Source organism: Nannobrachium achirus (assembly GCF_963921795.1).
Source record: "Nannobrachium achirus genome assembly, chromosome: 3".
NCBI classification, from domain to species: Eukaryota; Metazoa; Chordata; class Actinopteri; order Myctophiformes; family Myctophidae; genus Nannobrachium; species Nannobrachium achirus.
Window position 1 is genome coordinate 59,783,084 of NC_137812.1, and position 21,879 is coordinate 59,804,962.

Genomic DNA, 21,879 nt, shown 5'->3' on the forward strand with positions numbered 1-21,879 from the left:
GGCTAGGTTCATTTTTTACCAGTTGCGAAAGGCTGCTGCCTGTAAGTGGTTTTTCAGGGCAATTTTAAAGGATGCTAGTGATCCACACTCCTTTATGGCCTTCGGTAAGGCTTTCCACATGTTGGTGGTATAGCAGAAAAAAGAGTTTGACCCTTTGTTGGTTTTGACTCTGGGTTGAAAGTGATCTGTGGCGCTGCCTCTGGTGTTGTAATTATGTACATCCTTAATGTTTATAAAGTATTTTGACAGGTACTTGGGTATCATAGTGGTGTAGTGTATCTTGTACACCAGGCCCATTGCAAGTTGCTGTACTCTGTCATCTACTCTGAGCCACCCCACTCTTAACTGGTGAGTAGCGGTGAGGTGAGTCTGATAGGGAAGGTTAAGCAGGACCATAGTTTATTATGGGCTGTTTGGAGTTTAGTTTTCAGGGCTTGTGGGGCGTCACTGAACTAGATGGCTTGAATAGATCACTAAATAATAATTGCCTAATAATAGCCTACTAAAGGCAGACAGAAACTTTTTTCATCATTATTGTTATAATTATAGACCTATGTTTCGTTTCTGTTTAGTAGAAGTTATGATTCTAATATTTTATGATTTGTGAATAGCATATTGATTAAGGCTAAACATATTTCTAAAAACTCATCCACTTTAAATCTCTTTGAGACACTAAACTTTACATTGCCCCTTTAGTGACTAAAAGAGACAATGTAACTGGCCAATTATTACAGTAATTAGTCCGAATTAAAATAACATGAAACACACTGAATTTCAAGTAGTCTAGCAGTGACACCCTAAAGTAGCATAGGCATTAGTTTTGTAGTTGCTGGAAAAGGATTCCGTTAACAGGAACTTACCAGATCCATGGCTGATGTGAAGCAAAGTAGACTGCACCAATAGACCGACAAAAAGTACATGGTGACAAGCTAATATAATTTCCATTTCTACCTCGAGCCAATAATGCTCCCAAAACCGTTAACTGTGAGGCGTTAAGTGAACTGCTCGGCGTCTGACCGGTGAAGATGAAAGTGAAAGGACCTCCAGCACATCTCTACTTCCACCCGCGCCCAGTGAGGCGGGGAGCTGAGGATCGAGGAAGGGCAGGTACTTCCCGGAAAAGACCCACATTCTAGATACATGTTGTAATAAAACCTTGTGTGTGTTGTAATCATTCCGGTGTGAGCAGTCACTCACAGATTTAGACTATTTAATTTCGGTTTTAGAGAGAGAGAGAGAGAGAGAGAGAGAGAGAGAGAGAGAGAGAGAGAGAGAGAGAGATGGGGGGATCAGGTAAATTATATGATGGAACAGGGTGCAGGCAAAGCAAGAAATCTGGAACCAAAGTGGGCTGCAGCTTTTAATTTGTTTTAGTTTTCTAAAACAAACAAGTTTTCTAAGTTAGTTAGTTCAGACTTTTTGTAAAGCCTTGTAGTTCTATTTGAGTTAACTAAAATGTATTTTTTCCACACATCTACTGTAGTTATGTTTTGGTTAAATTATAGGCTATAAATAATAAGCTTGCTAATGGAGGTGTAGCTACTGTATTCTGTAACTGAGACCACACACACACACACACACACACACACACACACACACACACACACACACACACACACACACACACACACACACACACACACACACACACACAGATAGAGAGAGAGAGAGAGAGAGAGAGAGAGAGAGAGAGAGAGAGAGAGAGAGAGAGAGAGACCCTAAGCAGTGACTTCCTCTGGTTCATGACTAACTTCCTGATGATGTTTATCACATGATGTCCAGGAATCCCCCGGCCAAGACTGCCTGGCAATGGAACAGTTTCACAATCACATCCCTTACAACAGGATGAATGATGATCCTATGCCTTTTACTCTTGCCTTCTAAAGTTCTATCACAAAAGTATTTTTCTCATCATCTACATTATTGTATCTGTCATTAATCACTGTCATGAATTAATCTGTTTTCACTTAATTCCTTACTTAATTTACAAACTTTTTCCTCATCAGCATAGCCACCCACTCTGATTCTTTTTCTCACTTGCTCTTCCTGAGAAAGTGTCAAACGCTCCTTATCAGAGAGGAAATATTCCAGCTATTTCCACTCCCTGGTGCCTGGTGGTGTGTGTGGAAAAACAACAGCAGCACACTCAGTGGTTTTCAACCTTTTTCATACCAAGGTCCAATGTATTTTACTTATCGTTGGATAAAATTGTGACCACAATTCCATGCTGTATCATGTTGGTACCAATAGGATAGATGATAGGCAAATGTTAAAATAACAATTCTTCTACCTTCTCTGATTGTGTAGGCTTCTGACCAATTCCAACCAACATTTGATTTCATTCTACACTCAAGAGTTAAAGATCTATAAGGGCCCATTTGGTTACCATACCAACTGTCTATCATTTAGCTGGGCCTGGGGGCCATGCACCTGGAATGGCCCCCAGGCCCTTAAAAAACGTAACATTTATTTACAAGCACCACTGGTTGAAAACCACTGCTCTAAGGCAACAAGAACCTATTTTCAAGCGTTATTTTGATGTGGGCTCGATACTACCGCAACCTTTTTGACATGAAGTGCCATGTTTTTATTTTCTTGATAGTCATTAGTCAGCGTGCCTTATCAACATTACACCACATAAAAATAAAATATTTCCAGCCGTTTTGGATTGTCAATAAGATAAACCTTTTTTTCTCCTCTTTTTGAAATATTTTCTCACACATCAGGACATTGTATAATGATCATTAGACTCCCTGGCTCCCTCAGAGTTCAGAGTTTATGTGAAGGATGTAATTTGCATACATGTGAGGGGACTTCATTTAACTGACTACGGACACATATATTGTGAAAATAAACGACAATCACAACGCCTCACATTGTGATGCGTTGTAAGCTCCTCGCTGGGGAGCTCCTCCCTGTAAGCTCCCTGAACAAACGCACAAATTCCCACAAAGAACACAACAGGGCTCGCTCACGTCCCACACTAATTATAGTAGCAGATACTGTTACTGTAGAGGTCAGATGAGGTCAAGTGTGGCTTCCTGAAACACATGGCAAGTTTCATTCTCCTGGGCAGTGAACTGGTATGCCTCCCTGCCTGCAAGTTCATTATAGTTCACTTATAGGTATAGTTCACCTTTTTTTCCTATCCATTACCCCATGGAGACTTGAATTCATGAATATCTTTTTGTTTTTGTCACATTCTTAATAGTTTGATGACCAGCAGTGATTCCCTATGGAGACACTCAGGCTCCTTTTCCACCAGGGTTGAACCGGTTCGGTTATTTTATTTCTCCCGCCAAATATCAAACCAAAAAAAGAGTGTTTCCACTGAAAATGAATTGGTTCAGAACCCTAAAAGTTGGAAGTCTAATGCATTGTCAGAAAAGCCAAACAAAAGTAGGCCTACATAAGATGTAACAATGAAGAACCTTGTACCTTCCTTCATTAATGCTATCCAATGGCTGAATATCCAGACTACTAGATGCCCAGTTTATGCTACTTCATATCGAACGTCCTAACATGCCATATTGTTTTTGTAGATTTTTTTTAGTTGTTTAACCTTCATTTTCATACAGTAAAGAGAGTCAGGGAGTGACATGCTGCAAAGGTCTGTCGGGCTTGGGAATCGAACCCCGTACTCACGGTCAGGCTGCATTTATATGGACAATGTGCCTTAGCCACTCAGCCATCAGTGCCTCATTATGCCATATTGTTAATGAGTTGCATGAGGATCAAGCCTAACTTTAAATTTGTAAATTGACTGCATTTATATAACATTTGTCTAGTATTTCCGACCACCTAAAGTGGTTTAAATTGTATTTCACATTCACATACCGTTAGTCATATAAAGAAGTACACAGTCACACTACTCAACGTGCCCATCAGGACCCGTTAGAAGTGCGTCGTCTCAGTCGGAATGGAACTAAGAAAGAACCTTCAGGCTACCAGATGTCTGTTCCATCTCCTGAGCTACTGCTGCCCCAGCCGTGCTTACAGTAAAACCTAAACCTCAGTCAATCTTTTTCATTTCAAGGTATCCAGTTTGATATGCTTTTTGCCACGGATTACCATGTGATATGCTAGCCTCGTAAACCAGTGATATGCTGGGACCGCACACAATAATACTGTAAAATCCTCAGTGGTCATTTAACTTCAGGAGTGTACAAGTATGTGTACATGTGTGCCTTCTCAGGATTACACACCTTTAAGGGTCCATTTGGTTCCTAACCATCAATCAATCAGCTGGGGACCCACTGGAACCCCCTCAAGGACCCCTTGGGGTCCCCGGATCCACTGTTGAGAACCATTGACCATGCAATGCAATGCAAGGCAATTCTTCACTCGGCATAATGATTGTATTGATGCACTTTTACAGTACAACAACAAAAGCACACGGCATGAAGAAATATCTGGGACATTTATTTACAATTCCAAGCAAATTCCTGTAAAAAAGAACAGCCACAGCCAAAACGATATTAAAATACAAAATAAATTATGTTTACAATGAAAGGAAGGAAATATGTACTCCAGTTAAAAAACAAAAACAAAAAGAAATGACGTCTTTATTCTGTAAAACCAGAAGTGAAAGTCTTATTGCAACTGTCAAAATCTGAATAAAAACCTTGCTGAACCTGGCAGGTCTCGGCGGCGTCACCGCTGAGTGTGCCCAGAATACTTCTCTAGTCGCAAGTCTTCAAAATAGAATTTAAAACGACTTATGCGTGTGTGTGACCAACGTAAAAATGAGGAGCGGTCAGGACACGCGCCGCTATTTGTTATAACTGGGAGAAGTAGTTCCAGTCGGGGTCATCGGGAAACACCTGAGCGAGCCGCACACAGCAGCTGATGGTGGGCTCATAGAACACTGCGTCTGGCTCCTCCGTCCTCGTGTCTGCCGTGTCCACCTTCTGATGTGCAGGGCGGGAGAAGAGGGACGCTTTTGGACGTTTGACCAGGACTCTCTTCGTCACACAGCCCAACTCGATCAGTGCCTGTGGAGGACGAGAGGGGGTACATTAGAACAGGGGTTCCCAAACCTTTTTGTCTCAGGGCACCCCATAAATATTTGTTTAATCCGAGGCACCCCTACATTATAATTTTCACACCCAGCACCTTATATTCATAGCATATCGTCGTTGTCGGGTGGAAACCTTCTATGTCCAAAACTGTTTGTTTTGTATTTATCATCTATAAAATGTACTAACTAGTGAAAACAGCAGATCTACAAGCACACAACGCCTCGCGATGCGAGGCGTTGTGTGCTTGTAGATCGGCTGTTTTCACTAGTTTTGTGCGACGGTCTTGTATGATGAAGCAGGGCTTTGCTTTACCAAAAGACGTACACATTTGAAACGTGGAGATACGAGGTCTCTGCCCGACAGGAAAACGTTGAGATAATAGCCATTTTGGTTAGAACTGACTGAAAATAACTTTGTACTTCAAGTTTAAAATGATACTAAATATTTTTTCAAGTGTCCAAATAAATTCCAAATATTATCAAATGATCTCACGGCAGCGGCGGCACCCCTGGACTGCCCCGGTTGGACCAAGGAACATAGGAGGAAGGGAAACACGCGACGCCGGGAATGCGCCATTGATCGACCATGGCGCTCACCATGGGTGCCAAAACTTGCACCAGATTTGCGATGAAATACAGTATATGGCAGGGAATGGAGCCGGCTAGATCAGCTCATGAACAAACACTATTTATGAACTACTGAGACCTTTGTCATATAATTGGTTCAGGAATATAAAAGAAAACATATCACAGGTATTTTTACAATCACTTGCTTTTCGATGTGCACAGTACATAATAATAATGATAACAGTAAATAATAATAGTTTCTGTCTCATAAGTAACGTTGGACATCTCGCGATAATTGGCACGTTCAGAAACATACTTACTGCTATACAATTACACAGTGCGCACATCAAAAATCAACACAGCAGAAAGAAATGTGTGACATGTTTTCTTTTAATTTAGGTCACTCAATTGTTCAGAAATAGTGTTTGTTCATGAGCTGGTCCACAGGCTTCCAATGACTCCAGTGCATTCTACTGAACTTCCGGCTGCAGTTTGGCACCCATGGTGCGACGAATCTGACGATTGGAATTGCGAGATAGCGAAAATTACATTGGTGTCCCTTCCTCTTGTTCCTAGGGTTGGACATAGTGTGTGGAAGGAACACGTTATTCCAAACACTTCCTTTCCACTCCATTAGGCACACCAGCTGGCCAGGGGGTGGGGCAGTATAGAGACCAGGATTACTGCATGTTTTTTGTGAGGGTAGTCGGGCTTTAAGTAGCATATAACTGGTCAAACTAGGGGGTTTTCATGATTCTGAATCCATTGCAAGCATCCGTTTTTCACAAAAAACATTCCTTGGGCTAAAAAAACCTGCCCTACAAGACTATGGTTTAGTGATGAAAAGTGTTGAGTCATCACTTTTAACACACTTGGCCGTTAGCGCGAATACGGCCCGTGGATGGCCGTGTCTAAGTCCCGGCCAAGGATGGACGTCTAGACCGGGGCTTCATTGAGGCCTCCGATAAAATAATTCATTTTATTAAATATCCTGGACATGTTCGGGATAGGCACCCTGGAATACGTCGCGCCGCCTACAATGAACATTGGGTGAACATTGGGGGGGGTCTAAACTTTATTTTAAACCATTTTCAATGGAATAAATCGTCGGAGCATCTAGCGTCTCTCGTTGGTGAGCGCTGGGCGAGCCGGGACCACCCACGTTGCTCCAAGCAGCTCGGGGTAAGTAAAATAGCAAATAAAAAATTGTTTTTGATCCAGAATATCCCGAACATGTTCGGGATAGGCACTTAAAGGGTTAAGGCAGATTTGTACTCCCATGCTAGTGTCACGCACCATAAATAGAAGATCTGCAAGCTCCCAATGCGACACAGACGCATTGGGAGACTGTAGATGTTCTATTTTCGGTGCACAGTATATTATATCATGTGTATGAGAAAGGAAAGAAGGAAGGAAAGAAAGCAACAAGAGAATAAGACAGACAGACAGACAGACAGACTAGAGAGAGCATAATACCTGTAAGAGTTCACATATGGCAGTTGGCTGTAGTACATTCTGATAGTGTTCCAACAGTGACTGCTGCGTGAGTCCAGGCCGGGACATGATGTGGTACATAAGGGCCTCCAGCATGCCTTTACACACCGGCCGGTTCAGACTGCTCTCCACCAAACGCCATGGTCGACTGACGAAACTCACATCATCTCTGTTTGGACACAGCAACAGCAAAGATCAAAATCTAATCTGTAAACAACTATAACCCATTTAGAACGGGTACACATTTTGTGTTATATTATTTTATGCTTTAACTATTGAAAAATAGCAGATATACAAGCTCACAGCGCAGCACCGAGTGCCGCGCTGCGAGCTTGTAGATCTGCTATTTTTGAAAAATCGTGAAAATTAGATTTTTGACCCGATTACATAAGTGTCTTTTGAATCCTTCTAAGATTTTTAGAAAAACCGATGTTTGTATGTCAACAATCTGGCCAGCCATCGTCAAAGAAAAGGTCCTTTTCACTTAACTGGAGCTCAGTTAGTCTGTTCATCAGAGACTACTATGTCAGTGGTTCTCAAACCTTTTCATGTGAAGGACCCCCAAAATGATATTTATTTGGCCACGGACCCCCATCTCAAAATATCTAGTTCCAGGGACCACCCAGAAGCAAAATGTGAGTTACAAACGTTCGCTTTGAAAATACATATATTCAAAGATTTGCACACATTTTCACGACGTTTTCCAAAAAATAGCAGATCTACAAGCTCGCAGCGCGGCACTCGGTGCCGCGCTGTGAGCTTGTATATCTGCTATTTTTCACTGGTTAAAGCATTCAATAATTCTAGGCCTAAATGGGATAATAATGAGTTGGTGATCTATAGCTTAGTTGAAGGTGGCTCTCCGCTACTTACTCGTCATTGTCATCTTCATCAGCTGGTGCTGGTGAACCTGCAGCCTCCATGGACCTAGTCCTTGGCCCCCCCTGCTCCTGTGTGACCTTGGTTTCCTGGATTCCATTCTCTGACACCTCTGCTGGCTCCGTCTCAGCCTCAGGCAACGACTGACTCCCGCCCTTCTCTTCTTGGCTTAACGATGCAATGTCTGTGCTTTTCCTGCCTTCCTCCTCTCTCTCCTGCTCCTCCGACTCGTCCCTGCCATTTTGATGGGCACCCCTTGTCCCGTCTGAGAGCTCATCCGCCCCCTCTTTCTGCGTCTCCACAGCCAGTCTTTTCCCTGGCGGCTCCTCTTGCCTGTCATAGCCTACGTGGCATCTCTTGCGAAGGAAGGGGATGTTGTGCTGGCTTCTCCAGGGTCGCTTTCCGTCCTGAGTCTTGCGGGACTGGGACCGGGGCCTGGACTTTGATGTCAGAATCCACGGGCTGGCATGGCCCATCGACACCCAACGTGGCCCAAAACCACCAACTTGCACCACCAGACCTTGTTCCTGCAGCTCCTGGAACAATCAAATGACCACAAATTCAATCAGGATACACAGAGAGAGGGGAAAAACAAACAAAACGATAAGAAAAAAATTGTAGGACATTGTTTTTACCTGCATGTACTGCTGTAAGTTCCTGGTGTGACCAGGTGGTGGTTCAGCCAGGTGCTTGTGTGCCTGGTACAAGTCATGTTTACTCATGCCAATCACACCCACCGCATCTAAGCTGGCCTCTATCTGAGCACAGGCTTCCAGGTCCTGAGGGGTGTAGCCATATTGCTGAACCAAATGCACTTCACACTCCTTCACGGTGGATGGAGAACTCAAAGACGTGGGTTGGAGAGTGCGCGTGAGTATGGAAGGCACCAGAGAAAGGCCACTTTTGGAGAAGTCCAAAGGTGGCGAGTCTGAAAGAAACGAGAGGTGACTTTATTTTCCCAGAGGATACAACTGTTTATACTTGAATATTAAGTCTGAATCTGTGTCTATACTTACGCTCCAGGTTAAATATCTGGTGAGCTGGAGTGTCACGCATTTGCACTCTTAGAAAACAGGACTCCACCACGATGCTGTCAGTGATGCTGAGGTTACGTATTTTAGCTACAAGGGGAAACAACAATGAAGGGTTTTAGCGGGTGCCTTGTGATGCACTGATTATTAAATATCCATCTATCTATCTATATACGTGTATGTGTATGTAGACACACAGAATAAATGGTTCAGTACTCCATCCATCTGACACAGACACATCTTCTATGTTTAGGGTCCATCAGTACAATGGATCCATTAATAATTGATGATTTTGTAGCAAATGCATAACTGATCCTCACTTGCGTATGACGCGTCACCGACTGGAGGAGCCAGGGAGCCACTTAAATTCAATCATTTAATACTTTGAAGGCCTTTTGTTGCTTTATTTAGATAGGATAGTACAGAGAAGGACGACAGAGAGAGGAGGATACACGTCTCCACCTGGGATTGAACCAGGGACCTCTGGCAGACGAGGTTGACACACTATCCGGTCAGCTACTGGCATGCTCCATCTTCATCTTGAGTTTCTTAATTTATATTCATCACTAAATGATGCAAATCATAACAGCAATAATAATCACTCTACTTAGCCAGTTGGTAACTTCTTTACTTTGAAGTTTGTTTTTTCCTGCAACTGACATAAGGAATTTACAGGTTTCTTAACACTGATCAAGTGATAATTGTCTTTCTTTTTACTCAATACTTCCTCCAAAAAGCAAATAATATAATGCACAATTAATCAGATTAAGTTTGTTCTGCACAGGAATATCTTAATTTATTTTAGGTAGTTCCTGCAACATGCAACAAAGGGCTTGTAAAACTATATGGTTGAAACACCATCCGGGTGGCTCAGTCGGTGGGACCAAATGGTCATGGGTTCGATCCCAGGTACCGCCAACTCAGTAGCACATGAGTAGGTAGTTCATGGCTTGGGTGTGATGAGTTGTGCGGTAAGTAGTGAGAGATGATGGTGCTTTTGGCGCTCCACCTCAGCAATGCATCTCCCAGGTGTCTGGCTAATCTTAACAGGTATAGACTCCTGCCTTCTCGGCTGATATCGACAGTAAGCCAGTCCGGCCTACTTACTTACACACTGTCCGGTCAGCTACCAATGCATCATTATGTGCAAGGACATCTTAGGTGAAATTCATATACCGGTACTCTGAATTTTCAGCTGCATTTTCTTGTTTGCACTTTAAGAATAAGTAGACACGAAAACAATGAAACCAAAACACAATCAAACGCTACCTATGCCTGGACTACAGAATCCTCGCATTATCAGGTAGTTGGTGTGCGAGGCCTGGTGACTCTTCAGCTCCATCTTTTTCTTCGAGTCACACTCTTCCGCTTCGTTGTTATCGTCGTCGTCTTCATCCAGCGCTGCCATACTAGAAAAGACACAGTTCCATCAGCTCATCTGTGGGAATGTGGGTGCTTAGATAATTACATTAAGAAAGGTACATGGTTCTCAACCTGTGGGTAGGGACCCCCGGGGGGTCCCCAGATGATTAATGTTCAACATTGTTTTCTCTCTCAACAGTAAACAAACCAACATAGATTTTAAGTGTATGGAGGGTATCTGCACATTTCTAAAGTGACAATAGGACTTTTTTAATACCTGAAAAATGTAACATTGGTCAAATTGTCAAATATTGGAGGAAGAAATTGTGAAAATAGCCGATCTACATGCTCACAACACCTTGCGTTGCGAGGCGTTGTGAGTGAGCATGTAGATCTGCTATTTTCACAATAGAACCGTGTTACAGTATACAAAATGCATGCCTCCCAGTTCAAATACGATTATTTTGGGGGCAGCGGCGTAGCCAGGATTTACCAACTGGCTAGGCCTGGCACAATGTGGGTGGGCACAGATGTGAGCTTGTACATCGGCTATTTTAAAATAGCGAACATTTAAATATTTACAGGGACACAATACAGTCATGTGTCATGGAAGTGGACTTCCCAAGCAATATGGAGACGCTTCATAATTGACTAAGCTATGATCAAATAAAACTGCGGTGTCTTTCTTTGCTTCCTAGATAGCCGTGCATCGCTGCACCGCACCGCGAGAGTTTTAGTTATTTTTGGGTGGGCACAAAAACGAAATGGGTGGGCCTGGGCCTAGGCCTAGTCAGGCCCACCCGTGGCTACGCCGGCTGTTTGGAGGTCACGGCCTGAAAAGGTTGCAATTAGCGATTAGCTTATTGTCTATTTGTGCCCTGTGAGTCAGCTCACGGTGGGTGTGTGTGTGTTCAGGAAAGCGCGAATTGTAAATTTCACCTCTTGGTAACTTCATTGTCCACCAAGTTGCTGTCCACCACCACCACCTGCTTGGGTATGGACACGTGCACAGACACCAGTCCCAGCGTCATGAGGCTGAGGCACGCTGCGCACGCTCCCCCAGGGGACTCCAGGGAGAACGGAACCATGCTAGTGAAGTCCTGGGGTTCCTCTGGGGCTGCAGGGCTGGATGGTGGCATGGATGCAGTCTGCTGAGGTTCCTCTGGGGCAGCAGGGCTCGATGGTGGCATGGATGCAGTCTGCAGGGGTTCCTCTGGGGCTGCAGGGCTGGATGGTGGCATGGATGCAGTCTGCTGGGGTTCCTCTGGGGCTGCAGGGCTCGATGGTGGCATGGATCCAGTCTGCTCCTCCAGCTTACCAGCGCCTAGGGCTGTCACGATATGACATTTTACATGACGATTAATTGTCACTCAAATAATTGGCGATTAACGATTTAATTGTGTTTTTGTCGCTGATAATTACATTTCTATTTGGCTGTTAGGCTTTGAAGTTGTACATGGTAGATATGACACACAACCTAAATATACAAAGAAATGACTGACATATTTGACAACTTACTACTTAAAAAATAACTTTGATGGTGGAAATAGCCGATCTACAAGCTCACAACGCGTCGCATCGCGACGCGTTGTGAGCTTGTAGATCTGCTATTTCCAAAAATGTTGACCTTTTTTTTTAAATATACTGTATGAACATTTTTCAACATGGAAACGATTATGACGATTATGAAAAATAATCACGATTATGTAAAAAAAAAATCACACCCGTGTGAAGTGGAGCTGTGTGTGTGTGTGTGTGTGTGTGTGTGTGTGTGTGTGTGTGTGTGTGTGTGTGTGTGTGTGGATCATGTGTACCGATTTTTGTGACATTTGAAGAAAATATGTAGGAAAAGGAGCAAAAAGTGTGTTTTGGAGAAAATTCAAGATGGCGGAAAATCTATCATGGCGCAAATGGGCGTGGCCTATATGGGGAGATGCGTCATGACCCAAGGAATCCAGGGAAAAAAGATTTTTAATTTTCCGACCTATCAAGAGTTACAGGCCAAAACGTAAAGTGGGGTGTTATGGCGCCACCATGCGGCCAAATGACACAAATATTTTTTATTTAATCCTTGAAATCATTATGAACCTCCTCTCCAAGTCTTGAAACTCTAGCCCCTATGGTTTGCGAGAGACAAATAATTGAATGTGAGTTTTTGCGATTCCCATTATAAGTCAATGGGGAAAATTAATTCACTAATAAATTAATATCAATTAAACTAGTGAACCTTTCTCTTAGCAAGTTACTAGCCCACGATTCCCGAGTAAGCCGGTCGATTTGACATATGCCGCGAGTGTGTGGTGGCAAAACTGTGGGACTAGTAGCGTGCCGAAGTTTAGGAAGTTCAGGCTACATACAGACACACAGACAGACACACAGACAGACACACAGACAGACCCACACGGCCACGTATAGGGAGCCTGTGCTTCACACAGCTCCAAAAATCACGATTAGACGATTATGTAATAATTGTGACAGCCCTACCAGCGCCCCCTGCCTGCTCTGCAGTGGATGGGTCAACTGTCATGGAGTCCTCTTGGCTGAGCTGCAGACTCGGCTCTTTTGCTGTGCCCGTTCTCTCCGTCTCGCCTCGGCTCTCCTCAGTCTGGAGTTGTTGTCCATCCCTTTCGTTGCTCTCTGTCATGGTTCCGCCATTTGCTTCCGTTTGCCCCTCTGGCGGCCCAGGCATTGGTCCGACGCCTTCCTCCTCGCCGCCACACTCGTTTTCTTTCTCCCTGCAATTCTTTCCTTCCGCCTCTTCGTTCTCTTTCCGACCTCCTTCCCCGGACTCCGTTCCCCTGTTTTCCAAGCCTTCCCTCCATTCGGTTTCATTGTAGAATGTAACGAGAGGCCTGTCTCCAGCCCTGGGCACATTCGCAGTCCTTACGAACTGGAAGGCGTCTGTGCACAACGTGACGGGGATACGCCACAAAAAATACCTGTAAATAAGGAGTGCAAAAGAAAAGGTCAAAGCCAACCCAACCCACAGGTTGAGAACCACTGCGCTAGGTTAGAGTCAGGATTATAGAATAGCAAAAAGAAAAAAAAATCACACCCGTGTGAAGTGGAGCTGTGTGTGTGTGTGTGTGTGTGTGTGTGTGTGTGTGTGTGTGTGTGTGGGGATCATGTGTACCGATTTTTGTGACATTTGAAGAAAATATGTAGGAAAAGGAGCAAAAAGTGTGTTTTGGAGAAAATTCAAGATGGCGGAAAATCTATCATGGCGCAAATGGGCGTGGCCTATATGGGGAGATGCGTCATGACCCAAGGAATCCAGGGAAAAAATATTTTTAATTTTCCGACCTACGGTTCAAGAGTTACAGGCCAAAACGTAAAGTGGGGTGTTATGGCGCCACCATGCGGCCAAATGACACAATTATTTTTTATTTAATCCTTGAAATCATTATGAACCTCCTCTCCAAGTCTTGAAACTCTAGCCCCTATGGTTTGCGAGAGACAAATAATTGAATGTGAGTTTTTGCGATTCCCATTATAAGTCAATGGGGAAAATTAATTCACTAATAAATTAATATCAATTAAACTATTGAACCTTTCTCTTAGCAAGTTACTAGCCCACGATTCCCGAGTAAGCCGGTCGATTTGACATATGGCGCGAGTGTGTGGTGGCAAAACTGTGGGACTAGTAGCGTGCCGAAGTTTAGGAAGTTCAGGCTACATACAGACACACAGACAGACACACAGACAGACAGACAGACCCACACGGCCACGTATAGGGAGCCTGTGCTTCACACAGCTCCAAAAATCATCACTGGCAAGATCTAATCCAGTTATATGGGGGCCCACTTGCAATATCTTCACAGCCCAATAGTGGGCCCAAGCCCACAGGTTGGTTGGGAATTGCTGGACCCGACTAAAGTGTAGTTTTTACCTGAAGTATATCTGAGACATCTGGAAGGACATGGGCAGGATGGGCAGGGCTCTGGTCTTCTTGGGGACATAGTTCTTACTGATACGACGGCGGTTCACCAGACCCTTCTTCCTGCACTGGACGAACACTGCGCACAACACCTCCTGACTGTACTTACTGTAGATGTGGAAGGTCTAGCAAGCAGGCAGACAGACAGACAGAAAGATAGAAAAGACACTTGAGTCAAAGTAGATACCCCTGGATTGGTCAAATATTACTTAACTACAAGTGAAGTTGCTCTGTCCAAATTTGTACTTGAGTACAGGAGAGCTTGCTTTTAAAAATACGTATTTATTCAAACGTATATGCTTTTAAAAACACTTGAATAAATGATGGTGAAGTTATTAGATTTTCACTGTATTTGATTTCATATTGTACTTTTTTCTTTGCTAGAAATGTGGTAGAGTGAAAAGTACAAAATATGTATTTGAAATACAAATAATCCAAGTAATGTATTGATACCAACACAATGTACTTAGGTACAGTAATCAGGAAATGTACTTGCACACAGACAGGCATGACAGCAGGTGTGTTGCAGGAAGACAGAGAATTGTGATGTGGGTTATTGTCTACCTGGAATGACCTGGATATCTTCATCTGAGAGTTGGACAACACCAGAGTGCTCTGCATCAGGTTATTCAACACGATGGCATGAATGTCGTCTATGCTGCAACACACACACGCGCGCGCACACACACACACACACACACACACACACAGAAATTAATACATTGAGCACACACCTACACACTAGACAGATAATTAACTTGTATACAGGTACATATCTCCAAATGTGAGCAATGAAAATGTGAAATGGCAAAATCAAATGCCTACCAAGTGATTGAGTCTTCAGAGGGCATCCCTTTTCCTTCATCTATGGTAAAGACGTTAAACCTGTAATGAACAGTTCACTGATGTGTTATTTTTCCAAATCTTTTAATTTTTTGTGCAGTTGCACTCCTTGTTAACTTTTACATTTTTAATCTGCTATTTAATGAACTCTTCCATTCCAAATAAGCATGTCGGCTTCTTCCTGTCCTTGCACAGCATCTTGTTTCTTTGATGTGTATTGTTCTATTTTTTTTATAACAATGTGCTAATAAACTAAACTAAACACAACACTTCGTTTCGTACATACAAATAGTATTTATATGTTCCAAAGCTCAATGCCAAAAAAGAAAAAATGTTGGGGACTCTCTGGGTTCCTTTATGTGGGTCTAAATTGACCCTTACTCTAACAGTACTCTCTAACTCTAACAGTATACAAATGGAACCAAATGGACCCGTTAAGGGGAGACCTTGACATTTGAAAGTTTGAGAAACAATGAAGTAAAAATGTCTTGATGTTGACCGTCCTGTTGTTACCGTGAGAAAAGCTCCTCTCTGGTATCGGGGACGGTTAAGTTGCCGGAGTTCATGTCGGAGCTGAACCTCTGCCTCAGGATTCTGGTGAACTCAGAGAACGCTGCAGCGCAGTCCTGAAAATACACAAACACAAATACATGAGGAGAATACCAGAGCTGTCGGGGTGGAAACCTTTTATGTCCACAAGAGCCTGTGTTCCAACGTGGTTTATGATTTACTCACACGCTCTTGTTAATACTTTTCATTCATTGGTTAACCCATTTAGGCCTAGAATTATTGAACGCTTCAACCAGTGAAAAATAGCAGATATACAAGCTCACAGTGCGGCACCGAGTGCCGCGCTGCGAGCTTGTAGATCTGCTATTTTTGAAAAAGTTGTGAAAATGTGTGCAAATCTTTGAATAGGCTACATGTACTTTCAAAGCGAACATTTGTAACTCAAATTTTGCTTCTGGGTGGTCCCTGGAACTAGATATTTTGAGATGCGGGTCCGTGGCCAAATAAATATCATTTTGGGGGTCCTTCACATGAAAAGGTTTGAGCACCACTGACATAGTAGTCTCTCAAGAACAGACTATCTGAGCTCCAGTTAAGTGAAAAGGACCTTTTCTTTGACGATGGCTATAGCCAGATTGCTGACATAGAAACATAGGTTTTTCAAAAAAATCTTAGAAGGATTCAAAAGACACTTATAGAATCGGGTCAAAATTCAAATTTTCATGATTTTTCAAAAATAGCAGATCAACAAGCTCGCATAGTTAAAGCATAAAATAATGATACACAAAATGTGTAACCGTTCTAAATGGGTTAAACATGTATAGAAAGCACAGACAGGCTGACAGCGATGAGAACAGATCTACAAGCGCGATCTACAAGCTCTATAATCTTGTTGTATGACAAAAAAGAGCCAATAAAAATGACAAAATTAAAGATATATAAGGTATCTGCCCGACAGCAACTATTATACTTAAATGTCAGAAAACAAAATATGTATATTTCTTCGTGGTTGATAAAGCTTAGCTAGATAGGAAGTCATAAGAACCCTGAAAAGCACTTGGAATTGTAGGTATTACATTTAATGTGATTTAATGTTCCGCAGATAAATATTGTGAAAATAGCCGATCTACATGCTCACAACGGCTCGCAACGCGAGGCGTTGTGAGCATGTAGATCGGCTATTTTCACAATTTTCACCTCTTGCTTACTTACAGTTTGGCCAGTCCTGTCGAATATTCGACAATTCAAATACTTTGAGGTCGAATAATTCGAATACTAAAAATCACTATACGTGAATGCCCTATTCTACAGTACATGACAGTTAATGACAATCAGTCCCAGGTCTAAATTTGTCCCTGATATTATGGTTAGAATGACTACCAGTAATCACCTGGCTCCCCAGGACAGGGATTGCGTGATCAAGAGCACACAAATACAAAATGAAGCACTTGTGCTTCATTAAAGCATGTCATGAAAGGTGCTATACAAATAAAGTTTATTATTATTATTATCATTACTATTAAAGGCAATTAGGCATACTCTCTAGTGAAAGAACAATACGCCCACACACACACACCTGAGGGTCATCCGGTTGAGTGGGTTTCTTTCCTTGCAGAAGGTGGAGCAGAGGCTTGTCCTGGTACACCTCAGCTAAACAGATCCTGAAACCAAACGTTAAGCTAAAGGTTAAAACATAGCATTTGATGTATTGATGTACCTTGCTTATTGTAAGTGGCTCTGGATTAAGAGCGTCTGCTAAATGCCTAAATTGTAAATTGTACAGCTTACTAACATGGATGTCTTGTGGTGTGGGAGGTGAACCCACATGAACACTACTTGGACAACATGCAAGCACAAAAAGGCTCCAAGTCGAGAATAAATAAAATAATAAATCCAGCACTGTATTGTTGGACAACAGCACTAACCAACCACTGAGCCACCGCAAATAATACAGCAATATTAATAATATTCAAGGCAAATTATATCCTAATACTTAATTGTCTACAGCGTTGACTTTGGGTGGAAACCTTGTATGTCCAGAAGCATTATCTTTCAGGAAATGGAAAAAAGAACCTCTGTTCCAAATATGGATCCAATGGAATTATTGTTAAGTCCCAAAATCTTGTTAATACTTTTAATATTTTCCCAGATGAAAAGTAACCTGGCCCGCATGATGTTGTATTTTGATCGATTCAGCTAACATAAAATTAGTTTGACACCCCTGGTCTAGACAATGGGACAAGAGGCTACAGTTTGGGTGGTAAAGAATTAAAAGGTCTGTAATATACAGTAGCCTGGAGCCAAATGAGTGGGTTTGTAGCCATGCGTGTACCGTTACCACCAACCTGTAGTTCGGCAGTGTTACCAACCTATAGTTCAGTAGCTGTGTTACTAGGCCAGTCACAATTATTACATAATCGTCTAATCGCGATAATTTGTCATAATCGCAATTATTTTGTCATAATCGTCATAATCGTTTCCATGCTGAAGAATGTTCATATATTTCCAAACATTTCAAAAATAGTGGAAATAGCCGATCTACAAGTTTACAACGCGTTGCGATGTGACCCGTTGTGAGCTTGTAGATGGTCTTATTTTCACTATCAATGTTCTTTTTTAAGTTATTTCAGTAATTTCTTTGTATATTTAGGTTAGGTGTCATATCTGCCATATATGTGTAACTTCAAAGCCTACAAGCCAAACAGAAATGTGATTGCCAACAACAAAAACACAATTAAGTAATTAATCACAATTATGAGTGACAGTCATCATGTCAAATGACATAATCGTGACAGCCAACCTGTAGTTCAGCAGTGTCTGAGGATTCTTGAGGATGGCTCGTGTGCGTCGTCCGACGGCCACAGAGGTTTTATCTTGAGCAGACTCAAACTCTGTGTGCAGCAAGTCCCTCACCACACAGTAGGGGACAAACGGTCTTTTCATCTACAACACACCAACAACACCGACATTATACCGTGTAACTCCATGACAAAATAATGCCTGGGGGCTAGGCAGCATGTCTAAACGGACTGAAAGATAGCTGGCCAAGTTGACCAAAAATAAATACTGTGTGTGTGGGTGTGTGCAGGGGTGTCGCACCAAATTCTGGGCCCTGGGTACAAGGATTCACTGCGGGGCCCCTGTGCTTTAACTATTGAAAAATTGCAGATATACAAGCTCACAGCGCGGCACCGAGTGCCGCGCTGCGAGCTTGTAGATCTGCTATTTTTGAAAAATCATGAAAATCTTTGAATATTTTTTGAAAAACCTATGCTTCTATGTCAGTGGAGCTCAAACCTTTTCATGTGAAGGACCCCCAAAATGGTATGTATTTGGCCACGGAACCCCATCTCAAAATATTGAGTTCGAGGGACCCCCCAGAAGCAAAATTTTAGTCACAAATGTTCGCTTAAAAAATACATATATTCAAAGATTTGCACACATTTTCACAACTTTGCAAAAATAGCAGATCTACAAGCTCGCAGCGCAGCTGTGAGCTTGTATATCTGCTATTTTTCAATAGCTAAAGTATAACATAATTAAGGCCTCTCCACCACCTTGGGCCCTAGTAACTCAGTCCCACTTTCCTACCCCTTGTGACGCCCTGGGGGGGTGTGTGTGTGTGTGTGTACCATGCTGTTGAGCAGATGCGAGGCCACACTACAGAGCATCATCAGAGAGTCCTCCTGTATGGTCCATAAGACACGTCGTCTGGTCATTAACTTCAAAGCCCGATGGTCTGTCTCATCGTGGGCGGGGGTGCGCACCTTGGGCTCTGCAATTAAGTCAAGTAAACATAAAGCAGCTATGTAACTTGTTTTTATGAGTATGATAATATAATACGTATGACTAACACAACAGCAACGGTTGTATTTGTTCCATTAACTCCAATGCTGACAGGTTCTGAAATGAAAAACATGACGTGTTTTTAGACGCACCTGAGTAAGTGTCTGAGCAAAGCTCTGATCTAGCATTCTTACATATGATTCGGTAGACTCGTGCGATTGGGGGGGGAGGAAATTCCAACATTCTTGCATATTTAAATAATGCGTTTGCGTTCACACTGCACGTTGTCAACCGCATGCAGCAAGGAACCGCATTAGACCCAGTCTGTCCATGGGACATCGGGAGCGGGACCCCGCGGTACCACCAGGACCCAACGCAAAACCTTCGGTGCGGGTGGTTTTCTGCAGTCGGGAGCAGGTGGCAAAAACAATTAAAACAGCAGCGGGACTCGCAAAATAATTTAGGCTATTTAGAGAGGAGGAGAACCTCACTCTCTCTCATAATAACTCGTCTCCATTTGGCACAGGGCACGCAGAGAGAGGCGGAGAGAGAGAAAGAGAGTCTCTCTCTCCAAGAATAGGCCTATAGCTATAATATTATATCCCGTCCGTGGCACTTTCCCCTTTATCTGTGAGCATCTCCTCCTCACAAATAAACATGCGGGAGGGAGCGGTCAGAAATGAAATCATTGAGGCGACAGGCGGTAATGGTCAGAAATCGAGTGGAGCAGACAGTTAGGAGTGGGATTTAACCCGTGCAGGGCTCTACTACAATGTTTAATTGCCTGCATACGGATGCATTCACACCAACAGCGAACCATATGCTGCTGCGAATCGAAACCACTGACTTGCATGGTTGCCTCCACCACCAGTGTGTGTGTGTGTGTGTAACGTGTAAAGCACATTGTACAGTGAAAGGTTTGCATGAAGGCAAACCATCCTACCTTTTCTCTTCTTGCGTGGGGGCTTGACCACTTCCTTCCTGAGTCTTTTCCTCCTCCGTCTCCTGCCTCCAGCCACCTGCTGGTTCCTGCTGGCAGGCTCCTCAGCCACCTGGTGGCGATATGAACACAGGAACACAGCAGTGCATTTTTGTTCTATTGCCCTTAGCTGCACAACCATATGCTGCACGCATGCAGTATATCGTCATTGTCGGGTGAAAACCTTGTATGTCCAAAACCGTTCGTTTTTTATTTGCCATTTAAAAAAAGATTTAAAATAGTCAATCTACAAGCACACAACGCCTCGCACATATATGCAAATGTCTCCAAAATAAAACGCCTAGACATACACTTAGCAAAACATGTGTAAAATATTCATATTATGTCCTTTGAAATTGGGCGAGGTAAGGCTTCAAACGTTGGCCACATTATGTTTTCCAGCTCCTATATGATAATAACAGTGTTATGCAGGCATCTATTTATAGAACACATAGGCGGGAATTAAAAAACTTCTATTTCAGTAAGTTCAAACTTGCATTGCTCAATGTCAGCTACGCACAGAGTGAGTATTTCTTCTGAGGAAAGATTTCAAAATGTTTCCTTCAAAATGAGACCATGCCTAATGAATTACTCCAAATGGTTTAAAAACAACAATCAATTTAATTTGGGTATGCTGTGTATTTATACAGGATTAAGACATCATTAAGACATCCTGGATTGTTAACAGGATGTCTTAATGATGTTCCTTTTTCCGTCCCAAACTATGCCTCTCCCAGCTACCACACTGTAAGGGCCAGAACAGGCATAGTCGAGGTTACACTGGATCAAAGCCGACACCTTATTTCTTGTGCTCCTTCCGATACAGAAAGTGTATTTGCTTCCAAAGAAAGTAGTAAGCTAGTTGCACACTGCTGCGTTTTTCGTTGGTTTTTTGGGATATCCGAAATCCGCAAAAAAAAGGAGAGAGAGAGAAACCAGTGGCGACAGCTGCGAAAATCGGAAAGAAAATCAACCCCGCTCCGAAAAATAATAATATGCACACGGCAGTGGGCAAACGTGATTGACTTAACCCGAGGTAGATTTTTTTTATTTATGTGCTGCGAAATTCTCTCAGAGATTCGGACGAAAAAAGCAGCAGTGTGTTAGTCTTTGATCCAATGTGTTTAGTCTGTATCTACATGTATTTATTTCCTGGGGGATTCATTTAATGTAGTCAGAATTATAATGAGTGTCACGTGGAATAGTCACAGATTTAATTCCTACCTCAACATCTTCTGAGGTGATCCAGTTAGATTTGGGAGTCACACAACGAGGAGCGGTGGACCCCCCTGTTATAAATGATTTGCACACACACACACACACACACACACACACACACACACACACACACACACACACACACACACACACACACACACACACACACACACACACACACACACACACACACACACACACACACACACAAAATCAGTATAATAGACTTAAAAAGCAAACAGGTTTATTGAAT

The 21,879-nt window shown here is 42.8% G+C and overlaps 1 protein-coding gene across 1 annotated transcript in view; it reads right to left on the reverse strand.

Annotated features, from left to right (window-relative positions):
- Window positions 1–4,453: 4,453 nt before the first annotated feature.
- The window catches only part of gtf3c1 (general transcription factor IIIC subunit 1), a 47,015-nt gene continuing 29,589 nt past the window's right edge, over window positions 4,454–21,879 (reverse strand). Inside the window, exons 26-42 of the mRNA XM_080722012.1 lie at window positions 21,633–21,697; window positions 20,373–20,481; window positions 19,276–19,418; window positions 18,444–18,586; window positions 17,220–17,304; window positions 15,647–15,759; window positions 15,116–15,175; window positions 14,855–14,948; window positions 14,243–14,415; window positions 12,838–13,292; window positions 11,293–11,683; window positions 10,261–10,400; window positions 8,977–9,081; window positions 8,596–8,888; window positions 7,955–8,496; window positions 7,064–7,250; window positions 4,454–4,994 (exon numbers count right to left, since the gene is read on the reverse strand). Of these exons, the coding sequence (XP_080578138.1) occupies window positions 4,779–4,994; window positions 7,064–7,250; window positions 7,955–8,496; window positions 8,596–8,888; window positions 8,977–9,081; window positions 10,261–10,400; window positions 11,293–11,683; window positions 12,838–13,292; window positions 14,243–14,415; window positions 14,855–14,948; window positions 15,116–15,175; window positions 15,647–15,759; window positions 17,220–17,304; window positions 18,444–18,586; window positions 19,276–19,418; window positions 20,373–20,481; window positions 21,633–21,697 (3,314 nt within the window). The 3' untranslated portion in view covers window positions 4,454–4,778. The remainder of the gene's footprint in view (window positions 4,995–7,063; window positions 7,251–7,954; window positions 8,497–8,595; window positions 8,889–8,976; window positions 9,082–10,260; window positions 10,401–11,292; window positions 11,684–12,837; window positions 13,293–14,242; window positions 14,416–14,854; window positions 14,949–15,115; window positions 15,176–15,646; window positions 15,760–17,219; window positions 17,305–18,443; window positions 18,587–19,275; window positions 19,419–20,372; window positions 20,482–21,632; window positions 21,698–21,879) is intronic.